General features: G+C 42.0%; 1 protein-coding gene across 5 annotated transcripts in view; it reads right to left on the bottom strand.

The window, feature by feature from the left end:
• The window catches only part of ppip5k2 (diphosphoinositol pentakisphosphate kinase 2), a 236,972-nt gene that overhangs the window by 175,644 nt on the left and 37,212 nt on the right, over positions 1 to 24,116 (bottom strand). For all 5 annotated transcript variants that reach the window (XM_051683227.1, XM_051683228.1, XM_051683230.1 and 2 more), the window contains exon 4: positions 18,483 to 18,573. In XM_051683227.1, coding sequence (XP_051539187.1) covers positions 18,483 to 18,573 — 91 coding nt within the window. The remainder of the gene's footprint in view (positions 1 to 18,482; positions 18,574 to 24,116) is intronic.

Here is a 24,116-nt window from a genome sequence, read left to right as displayed (position 1 = left end):
AGCACAGAACGCGAGATGAATATCATTAAATTTGACTAAATAAAATTTTGCTTTGGCAGCCGGCAAAAAATGTTCAATGACTGTTAAAGAGAAAGAAAGCATTTTAATTATCCATCAATGTTTTAAAAATTTGCTAAAAGACTGAGAATTTTTAGTTACCACAGCCTCTGATGAAATATGTAAGTAGCGTTTTGCATTTTGCATGGGTAACATTCATCAGATCTCTATCTGATCACAGTAGAGACGCATTTGACTACAAGGTGTAAGTACAATCCAGCTACAAAATATCCAGATACTATCCGGATATGAAATGCATGTTAATGCAAGGTGTAAATGGTGCTTTTGGCTGTTCACATGCTCATCCATTAAACAGATCTGTATCACATATGAGTGATTTTTTTTTTTTTAATTGGGCCATTTTCAACTGTGCTGTGAACATAGCCATAATCAACAGGGCATTTTGAGCATGCACGCAGATTTTCTGACAATTTTACCCATGAGGGGCACTAAAACTCAAATCGTAGTTCATAGTTTCACAGCCGTTTGATTGACAAAGTACAAATTAAACATGCATCTTGTTTGGTTCAAGTGCTAACATAAATATCTATTAGAAAAATCCAAAATTGCCACCAGCAGCCAATCAAATTTCAGCAGTTAAATATCTGCATTGTGAACAGCTGATCATTATGAAATTTGGCATCCACTTACAGGTTGCCAAAATTATGCTGTATACCACATTATGTGAGAATCGGCCACAAGGTTGCACTATAATAAGCTAATTCATGTTTTTGCTATTAATTCTGGAACCGTAGGGGCTAGAATAAAAATGTTTCCTCTGAACTGTGGGACTGCAAATTTAAGTGTCACTATAAGATAAGGTGGTCCACTGTCTTTTACATTACATCACATGGAAAAAAAAAAAAAAAAAAAAAAACTAACGTGATATACAATCTAGCATTCAGAATGAGCAGAGATAAATTATGTCTGTTTCTTAGTTCATTCTTCAGAAGAATCAAACTGTGCATGAATGTTGACCTGTCTCTAGTTCTCGGGACCAGGTGGGCATCAAACCTTTTATTGATACTAGTTATCTAGATTAGGCATGCTGGAGCTCACAAGGCCATTTAGTGATACTTATCTAGATTAGGTCTATTTAAGTTTAGAGTCGGGGGTACATTTGTTTACCTCTGTTTTATCCCTGTGTGTAAGGCCAATATGGATAAGGACTGCCCACTGAACGCCTTTAAAATACAATGTATGACTCAGATTTGAAGACTGAAGTGCAAGACACCACATCAGTGCAAGACATGTGCAGACTCCTACAATAAATGATCTTCTACAATAAAAAAAAAAATCCTGCTTAAGCTTTACCAGAGTCTCCTGGTTTCAAACAGAGCCCTTTAGTGCCTCAGCATCAAATGGTTAAATGGATTTTATTTTCCATAAGAAAAAAAAATCTGCCACTTAAATTTTTTTTAAAAACCTACTTTTTCAAACTTGTCTTAGACTGTTCATCAGATGTAACGAATCAACAAATTAGTGTAACAAATTAACAAATCTGATGGCGAGGACCCCAAACATGAAGATACAACATGACTATCATGATTGTTCTCCCTTCAAAGTGCCCTTAAGACGTTTGGAACGCAGTCTGAGTTCGACACCAAGCAGGATATGTTCAAGGAACAAAAAGACGTCACTTCCTTAAACGGTCTTCAAATGGTTTAACATTTTTGCCCATAAATCTGGAACCATAAGAGGTAGAATCAAAATGATTTATTCCTCCTCGAGTCAGGCCCTACTAAATGTTATTTACATCTATAATGTTCTGCCATTTTGAATTTGGTATACAATCATAAGACTGGCTTCTTTGGACTCTTTAGGATATACCGAGTACATGGATACCAACTTTACCCTGGTCGACCACTCCATTTCCTGGTTGCCTGTTAGCCATTTTGAAATATGACTAAAAGGTACTTTTTTTAAATCTTCCTGGGCTGTTTGTCTGATTCACTCGATTTTTAGTATACATCATCTACAGACCCTCCTGAAAAAACACAAATGAATTGACCTGTTTTTCAGAAGATTTAAGCGTATCTCTAAACTTCTTTTGAAAGTGTCTAGCCATGTCAAACTGGTTTAAGATTGGCTTTTCCAACACGATTCAAACAAATCAGGAATCTTTTTAGAATGTAGTTTTATACCTGGTATTTAGGTAAACAATTTATTTTCCTTTTCTTCAAACACAATGGAATTTTGATCTAAGTTGTTCAGAAGATATAATCTATTAGGCTTGTGGATGTGGCCCAATATGACTAACTGGGGCTTATACACTATATTGCCAAAAGTATTCGCTCACCCAACCAAATAATTGAATTCAGGTGTTCCAATCACTTCCATGGCCACAGGTGTATAAAATGAAGCACCTAGGCATGCAGACTTCTTCTACAAACATTTGTGAAAGAATGGGCCGCTCTCAGGAGCTCAGTGAATTCCAGCGTGGTACTGTGATAGGATGCCACCTGTGCAACAAGTCCAGTCGTGAAATTTCCTCGCTACTAAATATTCCACAGTCAACTGTCAGTGGTATTATAACAAAGTGGAAGCGATTGGGAATGACAGCAACTCTAAGGCCACGTAAAATGACAGAGCGGGGTCAGCGGATGCTGAGGCGCATAGTGCGCAGAGGTTGCCAACTTTCTGCAGAGTCAATCGCTACAGACCTCCAAAGTTCATGGGGCCTTCAGATTAGCTCAAGAACAGTGTGTAGAGAGCTTCATGGAATGGGTTTCCATGGCCGAGCAGCTGCATCCAAGCCATACATCACCAAGTGCAATGCAAAGCGTCGGATGCAGTGGTGTAAAGCATGCTGCCACTGGACTCTAGAGCAGTGGAGACGTGTTCTCTGGAGTGACGAATCACGCTTCTCCATCTGGCAATCTGATGGACGAGTCTGGGTTTGGTGGTTGCCAGGAGAACGGTACTTGTCTGACTGCATTGTGCCAACTGTGAAGTTTGGTGGAGGGGGGATTATGGTGTGGGGTTGTTTTTCAGGAGCTGGGCTTGGCCCCTTAGTTCCAGTGAAAGGAACTCTGAATGCTTCAGCATACCAAGAGATTTTGGACAATTCCATGCTCCCAACTTTGTGGGAACAGTTTGGGGATGGCCCCTTCCTGTTCCAACATGACTGCGCACCAGTGCAAAAAGCAAGGTCCATAAAGACATGGATGAGCGAGTTTGGTGTGGAAGAACTTGACTGGCCTGCACAGAGTCCTGACCTCAACCCGAAAGAGCACCTTTGGGATGAATTAGAGTGAAGACTGCGAGCCAGGCCTTCTTGTCCAACATCAGTGTCTGACCTCACAAATGCACTTCTGGAAGAATGGTCAAAAATTCCCATAAACACACTCCTAAACCTTGTGGAAAGCCTTCCCAGAAGAGTTGAAGCTGTTATAGCTGCAAAGGGTGGGCCGACGTCATATTAAACCCTATGGATTAAGAATGGGATGTCACTTAAGTTCATATGCGTCTAAAGGCAGATGAGCGAATACTTTTGGCAATATAATGTATGTTGTGAGCGCAATATTCAAACTTAAAAAAAAAGGTACACAAGGACAACAGAACATTATGAGGTCACATGCTAAATTCAATACATTTCTGATGATCGAGGGTGCTATAACTAAAATCCTAATTGTGCAACTGTGATCAAAGCAATTGAAATTTGTTACCAAAATAACTGTCCACAACATCCACAGGACCTATCCTTTCAAATTTGATTATTCTTAATTTGGTCTTCTCCACATGTGCTTGGAACCCACTTACAGCTATATTTATTATTATTATTATTATTATTATTATTATTATTAGGGGTCCAAACACCCTACTGTATTTGTTCTGTTTTTCTTATTATTAATATTTTAATTAGTTTTTCTGCCCTAAAAGTGTCTAGCTAGCCTAATTGGTAAGTCATAGACACAGCAAATTTGGAAGGATGGTCCCAATTACCCCCCCCAAACCCTAGGTAGTTCTATAATAAGTACTTTTACGTTTTACTCATAAAAAAATCCTCTGATTCCATGATTCAAGCCCTTTCATTGTGGTCTATAACATTTTTCTGCCATTTTGAGTCTTCTGAAAAACCTACTTATTTGAACTCATAGACCAGAAGATGTAGGTTGGGTGATTTGGGCCATGGTCAAAGACTTAATTGGATCATATCTTTTAAACAATTTGACAAATCAAAATTCTTTTGATACCTTTTTGTAACTAGTGTCTTTAGATGGTAAATGGCAAATGTTGTGTGAATCAGTCAAACAGTCTAAGAGATCGAAAAAGTATGTTTTTTGGAAAACTCAATGTCAGACGAACCCAGCAAACATAGAGGGTTCACCTAACAGTAGTGTATGATTCCCATTTGGTTATGTCATGATCCTGCCAATTCTGCCCTCTCTGTGTGGTGTGTTGGTCTTTGTCTTTGTTTTGTGTCTGAGCACAGGGCTTTGTTTGATTGTGTCAGACACCTGCTCCCCTGACTCGGACTTCTTGCTTCACTGATTCTTTAAGTCAAGTGGAACAAAACATATAGTTCAGATTTCATTGCCGTTTATAAAATTGTTCTGTCATTTTGACTTCTAAAAAAAAATAAATAAAATAATACTTTTTCAAACTCCGACCGTTAGTCTGAGTCTCTTGAAATTTTGCATGTATCAAAGGACCCTCAAGACAAAAAGTTAAAAGAATTTTGATTCAAATTGTTAAAGAAATAGGTTGTTAAGTGACATGGGCCAAAAACATAAGCCCCATACACATATGCAGCTACTTTCAGTGACAAAGCAACTAGATCCCATTCATTTTCAATGAGAGCTGCAGACTTTTGGCGACACGAGCGACAGCAACCTCTGGTGAATATATGTGGGTGTGGTGAGTGACACACTAAAGTTGAGAAAAGTTCAACTTTATACAAATGAGGAGCAACAACCAATAGGAGTAAAGAGGGTGTCAGTGGAGCTCACGTCATACGTCTCCTTTGAGATAATGGAGTGTAGTGCTTGGAGGCAGAAGAAAATTGAGAGAATTACACAGAGAGGCCCTCTAATACCCACCGGAAATTCGCCGATGTCATAAACAAAGATCTCTGTCAAGAAGATGACCTAAATTCTATGGAATATGGCATAAATGAAATAAAAGTGCACATCTGGCTAATGTTGACTGCCTTGAAAACGAAGACAGATTGGGAGAAGCACAACAAAACTCTTCAGTCTTTGTTGATGATCAGATAAACCCCCAACACATCACATGACTGATAAGGCCATTTGCTGAAGAATTTAACAAGGACACCGGGGTTACACCCCTACTCTTTACAAGAAATGCCCTGGATATTTAATGACCACTGAGAGCCAGGACCTCCGTTTAACGTCTCATCCGAAAGACGATGCCTTTTACAGTATAGTGTCCCCATCACAATACTGGGGCGTTAGGACCACACAGAGCACAGGGTGAGCACCCCCTGCTAGCCTCACTAACACCTTTTCCAGCAGCAACCTTCAATTTCCCCAGGAGTTCTCCCATCCAGGTACTGACTAGGCTCAACCCGGCTTAGCTTCAGTGGGTAACTAGGCGAGAGCTGCAGGGTGGTATGGCTGCTGGCATTTTAATCTTGTATTATCCATGTTGAAATAGTTAGTTAACTATTATTCAGAGCAAATATATTGTGTCTGATATGTAAAAGTTTGTCTTTCCATGAGGACAATGTTGGCTTAGTTCATTTTATTGATATTTTCCTTTGTACTTAAGATATAAAGTTCATAACTAAAAATATGCCATTTTTGAGCAGGAAATTGAGAACAAAAACTCATGAATCACCTTCAGGAGAGAAAGAGGTGACCATGTGACATGGCTAAAGACACTTCTGACTGGCTCAAGACACCATTTGAGTGCGACCAACCTCAACTCAACAAAAACATCCCCGCCTCAAATGAACGCTCTTCTCTTTGGCGGCGCTTCTTCCACACACTTTGACTTCTTTCCCAGGAAGTCCTGAGTTCTCCCTTGCTGGAGTCCTCGCTTCCAGGGCTCCGCCTGGTCATTCCCTAAACCATCCGGCATCCACGATCTTTAACAGAATTTCAAAACATCGACGGAACAACAAGGCCTTTCTACGGACTCGGCCAAAGAACCAAAGCAACGCAAGTACAAACCTCCAAACTTTCGCTGAAAGTGCTAGTGTTTCATTAGATAATTGGGTAACCCAATCTCAAATCGAGGCCTACGAAATGATGTGTTGATTGTTCTGAAGGCATGGTTATAGACTGCATAAAGTAAACATTTTTCTGTTACTGATCATCTCGTCACTTACCAACCTGTTTATGTTTGTCTATGTGTGTTAGTTTAATTTTATGTTGACTGTGTATTTGATAAATTCATATTGGTCCCTTGAAATCTGTCGATCCTAAAGCTACGTACTCAAAAACAATATTGCAACCTATCTGTGAGATTATTTTCAGTGGCCATGGAAGTAGTATTACTGTAAGAATTAACCATATATTCAGATGGACTCATTGCTGGCCGTAGACTTTGATCAGACATAAACATTTATTATTTTAATATTCCGTGAATTAATTGTTAATTCCCTTATTGAGCTAAATTACTTACATTAAAGGATAGTTCACCCAAAAATGAAATTTCTCTCATTATTTACTCACCCTCATGATATCCCAGGTGTGTATGACTTTCTTCACCAGAACACATTTGAAGAAAAATAGAAAAATATCTCAGCTCAGAAGGTCCTTAAAATGCAAGTGAATGGTGGTCCGATTTTTTGACACTCCAAAAATCACAGACAGTCAGCATAAACATCATCCATACGCCTCCAGGTGTTTTCTAAAGCGTCACGATCATTTTTGGTGTGAAAAAGATAAACATTTAAGTACTTTTTTTAACTCTAAATCATGCTTCCAGTAAGAAACGATATGCGTGTGATGTAATCGCATTGGCATTTGAAACGCGAGAACTGACGCACGTGCATCACAGCCAGAAGAGCAGCGCTGTTTACAAGTAAGGAGGAACACTGTACAGTAGCTTCGTTGGTTTTGGTTTAGATTTGTATTGATCGGTTTCTTTCCTCACAATGGTGTGTTTGTCAGCTTATCCTGGATGTCTCAACTGAGAGGAGAACGTGAGATTACGTCCGTATCATGCCAACGATAATAAATCACATGAGAGACCACGTGATCTCCACCCTCTCGCGAAGCATACCGGAAGCGATGATTTAGAGTTAAAAAGTACTTAAATATTAATAATTTTTTTGGCACCAAAAGCAATCACATTGCTTTAGAAGACATTAATTTAGCTGCTGGAGTCGTATTGATGACATTTATGCTGAATGTCTGATTTTTTGAGCTTCAAAAATTGGATCATCATTCACTTGCATTTTAAGGATCTACGGACACAAAATATTATTTTAGTTTTCTTCAAATGTGTTCTGGGGAAGAAAGAAAGTCATACACACCTGGGCTATAATAAAGGTTAGTAAATAATGAAAGAATATTCATTTTTGTGTGCACTATCCCTTTAATGGTCGGAGAATAATGCAGGCTTGACAAGCTTAAAGTCATAGGCTAACCATTATGCAAGTTCCACACATCTATTGGTGATAAATGCTGGCGTATTCATGTGACGAAACTATATGACCACACCGCCATGTTTGTGACCAATATTCCATATACTGTACCTTCATTGTGCTGCACTGTGAGATGTGACAAAAACCTTCTTCAGGAGTTAAAAGCAGCTCATACATTCATACAGACAGGATCATCACAAACCTTTTTTAATACTGTGACAAAATCAGACCTGAAAACAACAAAAACATTGTAACTTCTGAATGAGAGATATTTACGGTAACACGTACTCGCTGGTCACACGTCAGACTCGCCGGCATACGGAGATGAATCATGGATAAAATATCTTTAAATGTCCACAAAATTTCAATTTGGCAATATTTGTGCTGTCTTCAGACCTGTATGAACTTTCCCTGGGACTTGGCATGGATCAAAAGAAATTTTTGATGTTTTTCTTGATATCGTTTTACGGGTGTTTTTCCATTCACTGCCATTGTTTCCTCCCGCTGATGGTCACAAATATGGTGGCTGTGGGGAAAAATGTGACGTCAATGAAACAGGTCAACACCCTGTCACAAAGTCGCTAATTTCCAAAATATAATTGATGGAGGAACATGGTAAATTCTGAAACTAATTACAAATAACAAGTCGCTACAGAGATATGTGCAGGCAAGTCAAGAAGTTTCTGTGAACGATTTCACTGTTGTGTATGTTTTATCTGTAACCACATACAGTTCAAGTCAAGTTTTCATACAACTTAGCCAAATACATTTAAACTTACGTTTTTCACAATTCCTGACATTTAATCATAGAAAACATTTTCTGTCTTTGGTCAATTAGGATCACCACTTTATTTTAAGAATGTGAAATGTCAGAATAATAATAGAGAGAATGATTTATTTCAGCTTTTATTTCTTTCATCACATACCCAGTGGGTCAGAAGTTTACATACAATTTGTTTGTATTTGGTAGCATTGCTTTTAAATTGTTTAACTTGAGTCAAACTTTTTGGGTAGCCTTCCACAAGCTTCTCACAATATGTTGCTGGAATTTTGGCCCATTCCTCCAGACAGAACTGGTGTAACTGAGTCAGGTTTGTAGGCCTCCTTGCTCACACAAGCTTTTCAGTTCTGCCCACAAATTTTCTATCGGATTGAGGTCAGGGCTTTGTGATGGCCACTCCAAACCTTGACTTTGTTGTTCTTAAGCCATTTGGAGGTATGCTTGTGGTCATTGTCCATTTAGAAAACCCATTAATGACTGAGCTTTAACTCTCTGGCTGATGTCTTGAGATGTTGCTTCAATATATCCACATAAATTTCCTTCCTCATGATGCCATCTATTTTGTGAAGTGCACCAGTCCCTCCTGCAGCAAAGCATCCCCACAACATGATGCTGCCACCCCCATGCTTTACAGTTGGGATGGTGATCTTCGGCTTGCAAGCCTCACCCTTTTTCCTCCAAACACAATGATTGTCATTATGGCCAAACAGTTCAATTTTTGTTGCATCAGACCAGAGGACATGTCTCCAAAAAGTAAGATCTTTGTCCAATGTGCACTTGTAAACTGTAGTCTGGCTTTTTCATGGCAGTTTGGATCAGTGGCATCTTCCTCGCTGAGCAGCCTTTCAGGTTATGTCAATATAGGACTTGTTTTACTGTGGATATAGATACTTGTCTACCTGTTTCCTCCAGCATCTTCACAAGGTCCTTTGCTGTTGTTCTGGGATTGATTTGCACTTTTCGCACCAAACTACGTTCATCTCTAGGAGACAGAATGCATCTCCTTCCTGAGCGGTTATGATAGCTGCGTGGTCCCATGGTGTTTATACTTGTGTACTATTGTTTGTACAGATGAACGTGGTACCTTCAGGCATTTGGAAATTGCTCCCAAGTATAAACCAGACTTGTGGAGGTCAACAATTTTTTTTTCTGAGTTCTTGGTTGATTTCTTTTGATTTTCCCATGATGTCAAGCAAAGAGGCACTGAGTTTGAAGGTAGGCCTTAAAATAATCCACTGGTACACCTCCAATTCAGTACACCTCCTATCAAAAGCTAATTGGCTAATTATCTAAAGGCTTGACATAATTTTCTGGAATTTTATTTCCAAGCTGCTTAAAGGCACAGTTAACTTGTGTATGTAAACTTCTGACCCACTGGAATTGTGATATAGTCAATTAAAAGTGAAACAATCTGTCTGTAAACAATTGTTGGAAAAATTACTCATGTCATGCACAAAGTAGTAGTCCTAAACAACTTGCCAAAACTATAGTTTGCTAATATTAAATCTGTGGAGTGGTTAAAAAATGAGTTTTAATGACTTCAACCTAAGTGTATGTAAACTTCTGACTTCAACTGTACATTGATATAATAAAAACAATGCATGGAAAAGAAGCTGTTGGCAGTCTGAATGAGTTTGATTTGTATATTGATAGACCATTCATCTTATTATTGTTATGATGCATTGAGCGCTGCTGCAGGTTATATAAAACCACTCTGCCCTGTAGAATATGCATTTTTAGGGACAAAGAAACTGGATCATTTTCCAAGTAGAGTGATATCTTAGTTTTATTAGCAAAATGCCCCATCTGTGATCAGATTTTCAAAAGACATGGCCAGATGGTATAACTATCTTGAGTACAGTTCACTCAAAAGCAGCTTTAATTTTTAAAGGGGAGGTCCAACAGTAAACAAAATTGTTTCAATTATAAACAAGAGACATTGACTTGGCAGATTAGGTTACATAATGCTGTATTATTATTGCATCATATTCAAACATAAACATAAAAAAGGCAATATCTATTGAAAACCATCTGGTATACTCATCAGATATAAATATCAAAATAAGAAAGCATCAACATAAATCATCAAACATAAACTTATAGTCCAATAACATTAACATCAAACATATCCGCATTAAATGAAATATTTTGCATCTTGTATGAAGTCAAGTAGCAAAGAAAACAGGAAGACTAATAGTCCAGGTAAGCGGAAATACCCCAAGTTCTTAGCCTTCAAACATGAGTGTTGAAAGGCAATCCAATAAAGTAAATATCTTATCTGTAGGAGATTAATGAGTTGTCCACCAAAAGAGTTACAAACAGTTGAAAGAGAAAAGGTAGTTGAAGTACCTATCCAGTCACTGGTTTAACCCCTAAAAACTAATTGTGGTGATGGGGGCGTGGTCGTGTGTCTGTCTGCAGGAGAGAGAGTGCGGTAAGGCTCGTCACCTGGGTTGTCATTATCTCTAACACCTGTTTCTTGTTGTAGTGATGGTAGAGGGAGTTATAAAAAGGCGCATGAGGCATCAGAGTGACAGAGAGAGACCAGAGAGAGAGAGACTGTACCTGTGTACGCTCGATAGAAGCCTTTACTCATTTGTGTGTGTGACTACTTGGCCAATAAGTGCCTTTTTGTTTGCTTTATGAATGACGCTGAAGAGTAATAAAAATACTCACGTTGACAGTTTGCTGCCTCCTGACTCCATTACCTAGACGACGAACTTTCTACAGTGGTGCAGAAATTCTTGGAGGTCAACGTCGTCATGGAGTCTTCACCATTGGGCGAAGTCCCTCACAAGCATCCAGAAAACACAACATCAGACCCTCATGGAGTTACGCCTGAAGCAGGAGCAACATTTCCAACTCCTTCTCCAGGCTCAAGCGGAGGACCGACAGGTGTTCCAGAGCCTGATGGACCGAGAGGGGGCTGCAGCTACGACCCTGGAGCCCACATCGCCGGTGACCCTCGTCAAAATGGGGCCAAGCGATGATCCCAAGGCCTTCCTCGACCTCTTTGAAAAGACCGATGAAGTGTGAAAGCGGCCTCCCGCTCAGTGAGCAGCCCACCTGTTAACGCTGCTCTCCGGGGAAGCACAGCTAGCAGCCCAGCAACTTCCTGCCGCCAGCCTCCGAGTATAAAGACCTGAAGTGGGCCATCGTGCAACGGGTTGGTCGTACTCCCGAACAGAGCCGCCAGCTTCTCAGATCCCTGAGGTGCGGGAAATACGGCCGCCACAACAGCTCCGGGATGCCTGCCGGAAATAGTTGCTGGCTGAGGGAGCCCGTGACACCATGGAGATCGTCGATCTTGTGACACTGGAGCAGTTAATCTCCCAGCTTCCTCGAGGGACGGCAGAGTGGGTCCAGTGCCATCGCCCAGCATCGTGGAGGAGGCAGTCCAGCTGGCTGAGGTCTACATGGCTGCATTTCCGGGAGGCAGCCAACCACATGCTCTTCCTTCTCTCTCTTCTCTCTCCCCTGCTTCTCAACCCTCCCCCCCTCACCCCTCCTCTTTCCGTCCTGTTCCGATTCCCCGGAGGTGGGGAGGAACCCCACCCAAACAACTTCCCTCAGGACAGATGTCAGATGTTGCATGTGCCGCCACCAGTCATTACTATAGATAAAAACATCATCTAAATATGCGGCGGCATATGCTGTAAGGGGTCTGAGAATTTTGTCCATGAGACGCTGAAATGTGGCCGGGACCCCAAACAAACCAAATAAAGGGTCACAAATGAGTGTAAACCGAACGGTGTGGAAAAAGTATTTTTTTCTCAGAAGATTAAAGTGATCTGCCAATAACCCTTTAAGTCCAGTGTCGAATAAAATTGAGCCATTCGTCAATCCGAGGCATCGGGTACACGTCAAATTTGGACACCGCATTCACTTTGCGATAGTCTACACAGAACCGGACTGTCCTGTCGCTCTTAGATACCAGAACCACGGGGTTGGCCCAACTGCTGTGCGACTCTTCTATTACGCCCATATCAAGCATTGCCTCTGATACTTTCTTAACCTTTTTTTGTGTTCAGGAAGGCGATAGGGGCGGCTACGAACCACCACCCCCGGGGTGGTCACGGTGTGGTGCTCTATGAGGTTTGTGCGACTGGGGAGAGGCGAGGACACGTCCGCAAATTCCGAATGCAGCTTGCCCACATCTGTGAGCTGCAACTGTGAAAGGTGGTCTCTACACGGGACCGGGGTGAATGAATTTGGTTTGAGAGTCACCTCCAGCCTGAGCTCTGCCCTCTCGGGTACTACCATCACTAAGGCCACAGGGACTGCCTCCCTCCATGATTTTAGGAGGTTGAGACGGTAAACTTGACATGCTCCGCCACTATCCATTCGCTTAACCTCATAATCGAGTTCTCCGACTCACCTCAAAGGGCCCTTGCCATTTGCCGAGTAATTTAGAGCTTGAGGTGGACAGTAATACAAGCACTTTATCTCCTGGTGTGAATTCCCATAGTCGAGTGCCCGTCATACAGCTGGCTTTGACGTTCCTGAGCTTGGAGCAAATTCTCCTGTGTTAACTGACCCAAAGTGTGGATTTTTTCTCTAAGATCAAGAACATACTGAATTTCATTTTACTTTTTGAAGGTCCCTCCTCCCAAGCTTCCATTACAGCAGCTCGAATGGGGAAAACATTGTGGAGGCTTGCGGGACCTCTAGTGCTGCAAATAACGGGTTTGAGCCACTTATCCCAATTCCTAGCGTCCTCATGTACGAACTTAAGAATCATGTTTTTTAAGGTTTTATTAAATCATTCCACCAACCCATCTGTTTGTGGGTTATAAGCACTGGTGCGATATGATTTAATACCTAACAATTCATATAGTTTGCGTAGTGTTCATGACAAAGGTAGTGCCTTGATCAGTTAGGATTACTTTTGGAATCCCCACTTGGGAAATTATTTCCGAAGAGTGCCTCTGCAACACTATGTGGTGAGATGTTGCGCAGGGGCACTGCTTCCGGATATCGCATTGCATAGTTCACCAGAACTAATTCAAAGCGATGCCCGCGTGCGGTCCGTTCTATTGGCCCGATGAGGTCCATGCCTAAATTCTCGAAGGGGACCTCGATCAGCGGCAGAGGGCACAATGGCGCAATTGGGGTAGCTGGTGGTTTCACCAACTGACATTCATGGCACACCGCACACCACTTGTGTACGTCCACGGGAATGCCTGGCCAATGGCGCTTTTGGGGTAGCTGGTGGATTCACCAGCTGACATTCACGGCACACCGCACACCACTTGTGTACGTCCACGGGAATGCCTGGCCAAAAAAAAAAAGGGCCATTATTCGGTTCAGCGTTTTCTCGTGACCTAAATGGCCAGCCACTGGATTATAGTGAGCCACCTGGAAGAGGGTTTCCCGACGGCTCTTCGGTACTAATAACCGAGTTGTATTTTCTTTAATTTGAGTGTCCTGCGTCCAATCTTTAATAATCGGAAAATATGGGTACGTGAGTGCGACACAAGGCTGGAGCTGTTGACAGTCGATGACTCTCACTTGGTCAAATGCATGTTTGAGGGACTCTTCACGTGACTGCTCCAGAGGGAAATCCCCCCCAGGGATCCCCCTGAGGATGGGAATTCCCTCTCGTGTCATCTTGACATGGAGCAGACGTAGATGGTCCTGGCACCACCTCTCCAAAAATCTTAAAATCAGGCCAATTTGTTTGCAAAATCAGTGGATGGGTGAAGCAGGAATTAACCGCAGCCTCTACTCTATGCTTTTTCCCCTGAATAGTATCTCAATGATAGCCACCGGATACATGTGAATATACCCATGCACAAACCGCACCCTCACCCGTTTATCTGTGCCCAATGCCCTGTCTTGCACCAAGCATTGGTGAATAGATTTTTGAGAACAGCCTGAATCCACCAAAGCTTGGTATGTATCCCCTTTTAAATTAACCGGTATATGATACGTCCCTGCCCGATAGGGGGCGGCCCGCGGAGCATCAGGGATCCGGGCCAGTATCGCCGCCTCCATCGCCGAGCAAGTGCCGGCTTCACTGCAGCCCCAACAGACCAGCCCAGGCTTCCCTACCTCACTCGTGGGGGTGGTCCCATCAACCCGGGGAGGAGAGCGGAGAGAGACGAGAGAAGTGGGGGACACAGACATGGGGAAGGCAGGGCTCACGGCCAACCCCGAAGAAGTGCGCAATTGGGCGGTAGAAGTTTGGTATCTGGGGTTCCACTTGGGCCATGGGCAGGTGCGTCCCCAGCTTAACAAAACCACAGCGATCGTGGCCTGTCCGAGGCCCAAGACCAAAAAGGAGGTGAGACAGTTTCTGGGGCTGGCTGGCTACTACCGAAGGTTTGTGCCTAGTTACTCTGACATCACCAGCCTGCTGACTGATCTTACTAGAAAGGAGGCCCTGATCCAGTCCAGTGGACGGAGTCGTGCCAACAGGCTTTCCAAAAAATATAATCTGTGCTTTGTGGGGGGGCCGCTTTTACATGCTCTTAATTTCTCTCTGCCCTTTATTTTGCAGACGGATGCATCTGACAGAGGGCTGGGCTAAAGGTTTTTGCCATGAAAATAATCCCTTCATGTCTAAAAATGGCTTAGATATTTTACTACACCTTTGCTTCATTTAGTATGCACAGATATATGTATATGCAAATTAGTCCCCGCCTCCATCTCCACTCACTCCTGCACTGCTCGCCTGCAGCTCTGGCTCACTGTGTCCCCAGGATAAATTGATGGAACCGCGTTGAGCTTCAGTATAAGTTTAGTGGCAAAACCCATCTGTTTTTGGATAAAATTTTCAAAACAGTTCTCTGGAAAACGACTACTGCAAACCCGAGTTTTCTCTGGAAGTTTTGCCAGGACATTACGATTTTTCCAAATAAACTGCACCCATTTATCTCAGATTTTCAGATCCTTTGGTAATACATGAAGGCTCACCACTTGTCCATTCGCAACTTTGCATCCGAAAACAGAACATGTCTTGCAAAATACCGATACGTAGCTACACCTGGCTTCTCCTGATACCCCTTGCTTCACCGTAGCGTATGCTATTGGGGATCAGTTCCTTAGGTTTGTCCTTAGATTCTGGCTGTCTGAATCCGTGTTTCTGAGGCACGGCAGTTCCAAGGTGAAAATGCTCAGCCATGGCGTTGACTGCTGATTTCACTCATGGTATGTCTTCTAGCATATAAAAAACACCATATGGACATGTAAACAAGGTTAAAAACTTGATTTTGACTGGAGGGGGTCTTGTTGAATGTCTTATCTGTAGAAGATTTGAGAATTGTCCTCCACAAAAGTTAAAAACAGTCTTCATTCCTCATTTGTTCTTAAAACTCTTGGCAGACAATTCCATAAAATAATCCTCTTTCAGCTGAACAGAAGAACAATAGCTTCTCAACAAAGAATTAAGATGGTTTAAATCAAATCAAATCACTTTGTCACACAGCCATAAACACAAGTGCAATGGTGTGTGAAATTCTTGGGTGCAGTTCCGATCAACATAGCAGTTGTGACAGTGATGAGATATAGGTGAGACATACCAATTTACAATAACATCAAATTAACACAGCACAATTTAAACGTCTGATATACACATAATTACACACAACAATATACAAATAATAACATACACTGTACAGTATACAATACGCACAATATAGATATACATTATTCAATAAAAATAAAAAATATATAAAAAAGTATATATAGTAGTATATATAGAATGTACAGTAGGTTGTATTGTACTGTATTGACATTCAGGCTGTCGGTTGATAGTAAGTTGTTAAGAGAGAAAATAATATAATAATAATATAATTTATGACAGTCCGGTGTGAGATATAAGAGTAGTAAAAATAATAATAATAAAGTGCAGTGCTGATGTATTTTGATCGTGGGAGATCAAGAGTTCAAAAGTCTGATTCCTTGGGGGAAGAAGCTGTCATGGAGACGGCTGGTCCTGATTGTAGCAGTGAGAACAGCCCATGGCTCGGGTGGCTGGAGTCTCTGATGATCCTCCGAGCTTTTTTCACACACCGCCTGGTATATATTTCCTGGAGGGAGGGAAGCTCACCTCTGATGATGTGTCTAGCAGTTCACACCACACTTTGCAGTGCTTTGCGGTTGTGGGCGGTGCTATTGCCGTGCCAGGCGGAGATGCAGCCAGTCAGGATGCTCTCTACAGTGCAGGTGTAGAACCGTGTGAGGATGTGGCGGTTCATTCCAAACTTCCTCAGCTGTCTCAGAAAGAAGAGGCGCTGATGAGCCTTCTTCACAACGACTTCAGTGTGGATGCACCATGTGAGTTCCTCAGTGATGTGGACACCCAGGAACTTGAAGCTGCTGACTCTCTCCACTGGTGCTCCATTGATGGTGATGGGACTGTGTTCTCTATCTCTTCTCCTGAAGTCCACCACAAGCTCCTTTGTCTTACTGACGTTGAGGGAGAGGTTGTGCTCCTGACACCAGTGTGTCAGAGTGTGCACCCCCTCTCTGTAGGCTGTTTCATCATTGTCAGTGATCAAACCTACCACCGTCGTGTCATCAGCAAACTTAATGATGGCACTGGAGCTATGTGTTGCCACACAGTCATGTGTGTACAAGGAATACAAGAGTGGGCTGAGAACACAGCCCTGTGGGGCTCCAGTGTTGAGGGTCAGTGATGAGGAGATGTTGCTGCCTATTCTAACCACACACACCACCTCTGCTTTTACCTGAGAGGTCTTTCGCTCTGTCCGCTCGGTGCACGGAGAAACCCGCGGGTTCAATGGCTGAGTCTGGAATCTCCGCAGACATCCAAGTTTCCATAAGGCAGATAATGCAGCAGTCCCTCGTCTCTCGTTGGAAAGAGATCCACGCTTTCAGCTCGCAGAGCTTGTTATCCAGAGACTGAACATATGCCAGTAGAATAGTGGGTAGTGGGGGTCGATTTGCGCGGCGTCTTACTCTGATGAGAACGCCGGCTCTGTTTCCCCTTTTCCGTTTCTGTGTCTGGACTGCCCAGACAAAGGGCTCCGCTTGCGTGTTTGTAAACAGCGGGTCGGCATTGAGGAATTTGAAGTCCGGTTTACGGTGTGAAATTGCTGAACCAATGTCCAAAAGTGTTTGTCTGTCATAGACAATAAGGCAGACAACATCCAAGACAAAAAACATAAGAATTGTGAACAAAACAAACAAAACACTACTATGTTGTGTCAGAGCTCGCAACGCAGCAGCCATACTCGGCGCCATCTTGAGTCCAGTTATAGCATTAACCTAACCTATGCCACGCCACCCTCTACCCAGGAAAACGGGAAACAGGAAAACAATAATGCTTTCTTCCTCTACTACTCCAGTTATATGGGTAATCGAAACACACTAGCGCCCTCTAATGGATGGAGGGAAAATAAAAAAATAAAATAAAAAAACAATCTGTAACGGGCTTGTGACCGTTACAACGTGCAGTCCACATACTGTATAACGTTACAGCAACAACAATAGGAAAGCCCACTAGCAACTTCACAGTACAAAGACTAACGACATAAAGCGATAAAGTCACTGCATGTGTGTCCGAGGCTTTAATTGGCTTGTATTTTCTAAATTAATTGACAATTTAAAATTATTTTGATAACTTTGAGTGTCTCTGATACATGCACACATCTTAGGGTTGACAAAGGGGTACTTGAGCCTTATTGATGGTGCTGTGGGGGTACTTACGGCAAAAGGTTGGGAAACACTGAATTAGAGTACGTAGTGATGAAATTACCCTGACACATCTGTTCTTTCATAATTACCAATTTTGGCTGTTCCTCCCATTCTTTCCCCTTTGTTTTCCTCTCCAAACTGTTTGGACCCCGATAATCGCAGGTTGCGGCTATATTATGGATTGTGCTGTATTAAAGTACTTCATTACATCAAACATCAATTTAATTTCACAGAGATTATAAATGTATTTATATTTTCAGCTTCAGAATTTGGGAATTAGTGCCTGCTGTCATAACATAGATGCATTATTTGTGGTAATCATGTCAAGAGTATTAACAACTGCATGGGCTTTTTTCCCCGAGCAGTGTGGATAAGCTAATCACGTTGTTCAGTATAAATCTCTATCACACACACTGAGCTCACCTGTCCTGGATACAGTACTGCAGATCCAGATCGTTGATGACAAATGGATTTCTCAGCTTTTCATAAGCCACAGCTTTATCCAGTGGGAATCCTGTAAAAGCACAATATAAATACAGCACAACTGTAAATATATCCTCACTCATTTTATGTTTTTATTTACAGTAACATATTTCTAGGTTTAGAATAGAATATAACAGAATAAAACAGAATAGAATTGAATCAAGGAAGTATTTTTATTCAGAGCCATTTATTTAATACTGGAACCAAGTGATTTACGGTGTATTGTTCAGCTGAAATAATGTCAGGTATCTTATCACTGGGCTTTCATTAGTGAGACGAAAAAGATGAAGAACATGTTCTGGTTTCACTTCCTGTGCAGTTCTTTTCAGAGCTGCACGAGCAGATTTTATTAAGAAAAGCATATTAAACTACTGTGAATTAGTCCAAAAACAGACTCACCATTTGTCAAAAAACTCACATCCGTAGAGTTGTGGTTTTAAAGGATTTATTAGTCGCCACTCAAACTGACACACAAAAACAATGTCCTCAAGCAGCACTCGCAACCACACGCCACCCTCCATGATGTCACACACAGAGAAGCATTATGGGTATTGTAGTTAGAAATGCATAACACACATCACCATATCAGAATCAGAATCAGATTGTTCAGGGGGCAACCAATAATCATCTCAGCAGTCCGAACTGTCCTTTGTAGTCTTCTGATATCCAATTTCGTAGCTGCACCAAACCAGACAGTTACTGAAGTGCAGAAACAGACTCAACCACTGCTGAGTAGAACTGTATCAGCAGCGCCTGTGGCAGGTTGAACTTCCTCAGATGGTGAAGGAAGTACAACCTCTGCTGGGCCTTTTTCACAATGGAGTCAATGTGGGTCTCCCACTTCAGGTCCTGTGAGATGGTAGTGCCCAGGAACCTGAATGACTCCACTGCTGCCACAGTGCTGTTTAGATTGGTGAGCGGGATCAATGTTGGAGTGTTCCTCCTAAAGTCCACTATCATCTCCACTGTTTTGAGTATGTTCAGCTCCAGGTTGTTTTGACTACACCAGTGCGCCAGCCATTCAACCTCCCTTCTGTATACAGACTCATCGTCATCTTGGATGAGGCCAATGACAGTAGTGTCATCTGCAAACTTCAGGAGCTTGACAGAGGGGTCCTTGGCGGTGCAGTCGTTGGTATACAGGGAGAAGAGTAGTGAGGAGAGCACACATCCCTGGGGGACACCAGTGCTGATTCTACATGTGCTGGAAGTGAATTTCCCATCTCACTAACTGCTGCCTGTCCATCAGAAAGCTGGTGATCCACTGACAGATAGACATGGGAACAGAGAGTTGGTGTAATTTAGTCCGGAGAATAGCTGGGATGATGGTGTTGAAAGCCGAACTGAAGTCCACAAAAAGGATCCTTGCATATGTCCCTGGTCTTTCCAGATGTTGCAGAATATGATGCAATCCCATGTTGACTGCATCATCCACAGACCTGTTTACTCGAGAAAGGGTCCAGTGATGTCCCTTCAGGTGGGCCAACACCAGTCTCTCAAATGACTTCATGATCACAGATGTCAGAGCAACAGGTCTGTAGTCATTAAGTCCTGTGATTTTGGGTTTCTTTGGGACAGGAATGATGGTGGAACATTTGAAGCAGCAGGAAACTTCACACTGCTCCAGTGATCTATTGAATCACAGCACAGGATTTTAGACAAGTGGGTGTAATACCGTCTGGGCCCTGTTATTTCCTTGTCTTTTGTTTCCGGAAGTCACAGCACACCTCCTCTTCACAGATCTTAAGTGCAGGTTGAGTAGCAGGAGGGGGGTTGCAGGAGGTGTTGATGTTTGTGTGAAGGTCAGAGCGGGTGTAGGGTGTGAGACTGGGCCTTTCATATCTACAGTAAAACACATTCAAATTGTTGGAGGTAGTTGCTAGCATCACTGCTTTTCTTCTTATTAGAAACCCAAGAAGTCTTCTCCCTCCATGGAATCCTGGAATATATCCATTAGTCTATCCTTTTTCTGGGTCTCCCACTCCTTCGCCGTAGGGTAACATGGCTTAAGATTACACAAGTGCAGTGTGGAAATCCTCTCCCGTGGTTTCCAGAACAATCTGGTAGTTTAACGGTCCCAGTTTCTTGAGCACACGATACGGGCCTTTCCATTTCTGCACTAACTTGGCACTTAAATGGTGTAAAGCAATCGACTGATGAAAGTTTCTTAGCTAAACTCGATCATTATCTTTAAAAGTAACATCCCTTCTGTTTTTATTGTAACTCCACAGCTGTCTCTGATAAGCCTTCCGCCAACACTCCTGAGCCTTTGCATTCAACTGGACTAGACGGTGGACAGTATCAAATGAGACACCCGCTGGCAAGAGGTCTTGTCCTTTTAATACCTTGTCCATAGGTCCTTGAAGTTTCCTTCCGATGTGGAGTTCAGCTGGAGATACTCCCATACTTTCCTGCAAAGCGGAATTGATGGCAAAGCGCAGCTCAGGTAAGTATTGGTCCCATTTCCTATGGTTGTCTTCCACATAAGCAGAGATCATGACTTTTAAGGTGCGGTTGATCCTTTCAATCATATTTGTTTGGGGGTGATACGCAGTTGTGAGTTTTGGTGTAATTCTCCACTTTGCACATAACTCCCTGAATATGGCAGAAACAAACTGGGTGCCTCTGTCCGACAGAATGAAATCTGTAACCTATGATTTATTTTCTGAGAATCGTGGCAACGTTTTGTGCATCGGCCTTTCGCAGAGGAAAGCGTTCAACCCAGCAAGAGAAGTAATCAACTAAGAACAGAAGGTATTTGTGTTGTTGAGTACTGTGGGGCAATGGGCCCATTAAGTCTACTCCCAGCATTTCGTTAGGTCGGGATTTTGAGATTTGTTTTAGTTTCCCAGCTGGTTTTCTGTTTTCGCTTTTCAGCGTCTGGCATTTGACACAACATTTTACATGTTGTTTCACATCCTTCCACATACCAGGCCAGAAAACAATCTCAAACAGACGTTTGTAGGTCTTAAAGATACCAAGATGTCCACTCATAGGATTTGCATGATAATGCTGTAACACAGAGGAAACAAGACTGCGGGAAAGATACACCCTATAGTGTAAGCTGCCATCTGACAGGTGAGTTTGGTGATACATTTTTCTTCCACAACCTCAAACTGCTCTCACATCATTGTAGATTTCTTCTGACCTGATATGTTTGAAATTGGGTTTAAGCACGTTATCTTCAATTTGCACGTAACCTTAAGCTGTTATCTCTGTTTATATGAAAGAAAATGTTAACTAATGCTCATCCCTGATTTATATATATTATTATTATTATTTTTTTTTTTATTATTTTTTTTTTTTTTGCTTCTATTGGATGTTTACTGATGAGTGGTTGAATATTAAAACTCTGCTTTAAACAAATTTAGTACATAACCAAAACTGTGGACTGAGTGTGTGGTTGTTTGAATAAAACACCCAACCGAAACAACTTCAAAGACTCTGGTGTGCTTATATTACATTTGGAGTAATTTGGTTCCAACTTAATTTATTTTTTCTTGGTGTTTTTTTCTTTTTTCTGTGTAACTGGTGGCTTTTAGAGCTTATTCGGGGTTTTTGCTTTAGTTTACTAGTGACAAACTACTACTTGTCTGGTGCCCAAATCACCTGCATGTGTGTGCTTTAAGTTGGGCCTGCCACCATTACAGAAGTGTTGGTTCCCTACAGTGTTGGGGGATGGCGTCTTGAAGTTAGTAAAGTCTTTTAGGCCTCTCCACACTGATGCAGGGTAGTTAGCTGAAAACTTGTTTTTCAGAATATCGGAGTAGCTTCTTTTAGCCACTCCGATTTCCTTATTCAGTGTGTTCCTGGCCTGATTGTACAAGATTTTATCCCCACTTCTGTAAGCATCCTCTTTGGCCTGACGAAGCTGAGTTTTGCTGTAAACGATGGTTTGTCATTGTTGTATGTTAAATAAGTCCTTGTAGGAATGCACATATCCTCACAGAAACTGATATATGATGTCAGAGTATCTGTGAGCTCATCCAGATTGGTGTCTGCAGCCTCAAATACACTCCAGTCAGTGCAGTCAAAGCAGGCTTGTAGTTCCAGCTCTGCATTATATTCATGCTGTTGGCATTATATTCATGCTGTTTAGCCAGAGGGGAACTGGCCCCCACAGTGAGCCTGGTTTCTCCAAAGGTTATTTTTCTCCATTAACCAACATCTTACGGAGTTTTATGTTCCTTGCCACATCTCTTCAGCTTGTTCACAGGGATTCTAAATACAATTATTTAATTATTTAATTTCTATACACAATTTACAATCATATTTAATCAAACTACACAATGATCACTGAGACTTTAAAGATATTACAGTTTCATCTTTTGTTAATTCATGATTTCCTGCAAAGCTGCTTTGAAACGATGTGTGTTGTGAAAAGCACTATACAAATAAAAATGACTTGACTTGATTAATTGGTCCAAAGCTTTACAGTCTTTACTACAGGTTTAGCTGATTTTAGTTTCTACCTGTAGGTTGGAAGAAGATGAACCAGACAGTGATCAGAGAGTCCCAAAGCTGCTCTAGGGACAGAGCAATATGCATCCTTTATTGTTGTGTAGCAATGATCCAATGTATTTCTGTCTCCAGTGGGGCATGTAATGTGCTGTCTGTAATTTGGTAGTTCACGGGTGAGGTTAGCTTTATTAAAATCTCCCAGAATAATAATAAGTGAGTCCGGGTATTGTTGTTCCATGTCTGTGATCTGATTAGCCAGCTGTTGCACGCGTGTGGAGGAATATAAACACTCACCAAAATAAATTAGAAAAACTCCCACGGCAAGTAGAAAGGCTTACAGTTGATAAAGAACACTTTTAAAATAGGACCGCACATCTTCTTTAACATTGTTATGTCTGTACACCAACTTTCATTGATATAAAAGCATGTTCTACCACCTCTCGTTTTCCCTGTTAACTCCGCAATGCGATCCGCTCTGAACAGCTGAAAGCCCGGCAGATGTAACACACTGTCCGGAATGGCTTCACTCAGCCAGGTGTCTGTGAAGCACAAGGCAGCAGAGTTTGAAAAGTCTTTGTTTGTAAGGGTGAGGAGATGTAGTTCATCCGTTTTGTTAGGAAGAGAGTGAAGATTCGCTAGATGAATACTCGGCAGCGCTGTTCAAAAGCCGTGCTGTCTGAGCTTGACCAGCGCACCGGCTCACTTCCCTCACTTGCGTCTCATAGTGCGCTTAAACAACACAGCTACGCCTCTGACTAAAATGTCCAGCAAAACATCAGAATAGTCCAAAACCGGGAAAAGATTGCCTGGTATGTGTTGCCGAATGTTCAGCAGTCTGTCCCAGGCAAAATTGATTGGAAAAAAAACGACTAAACCCAGGACAAACAAACAAAAACAACAAAAGAATTGGAGAGCTCCACACTGAGGCTGCCATCCGCGGCGCCATCTTGACTTTAGTGAATCGGGGGCTAAACCAGTGCAGACATTGTGTGCAAATAACCAGCGCTTTTACTGGCTGCAATTCATTCTTAGTAAATTCCTCCCTAACTGTAGTGATTTAAATGTGCATTAAATAATACAAAAAAAATTTAAATAATGTTTTTTGCTAGATTA

This window comes from Myxocyprinus asiaticus, chromosome 42, assembly GCF_019703515.2.
Source record: "Myxocyprinus asiaticus isolate MX2 ecotype Aquarium Trade chromosome 42, UBuf_Myxa_2, whole genome shotgun sequence".
NCBI classification, from domain to species: Eukaryota; Metazoa; Chordata; class Actinopteri; order Cypriniformes; family Catostomidae; genus Myxocyprinus; species Myxocyprinus asiaticus.
This window is presented reverse-complemented; position numbering and strand designations above follow the sequence as displayed.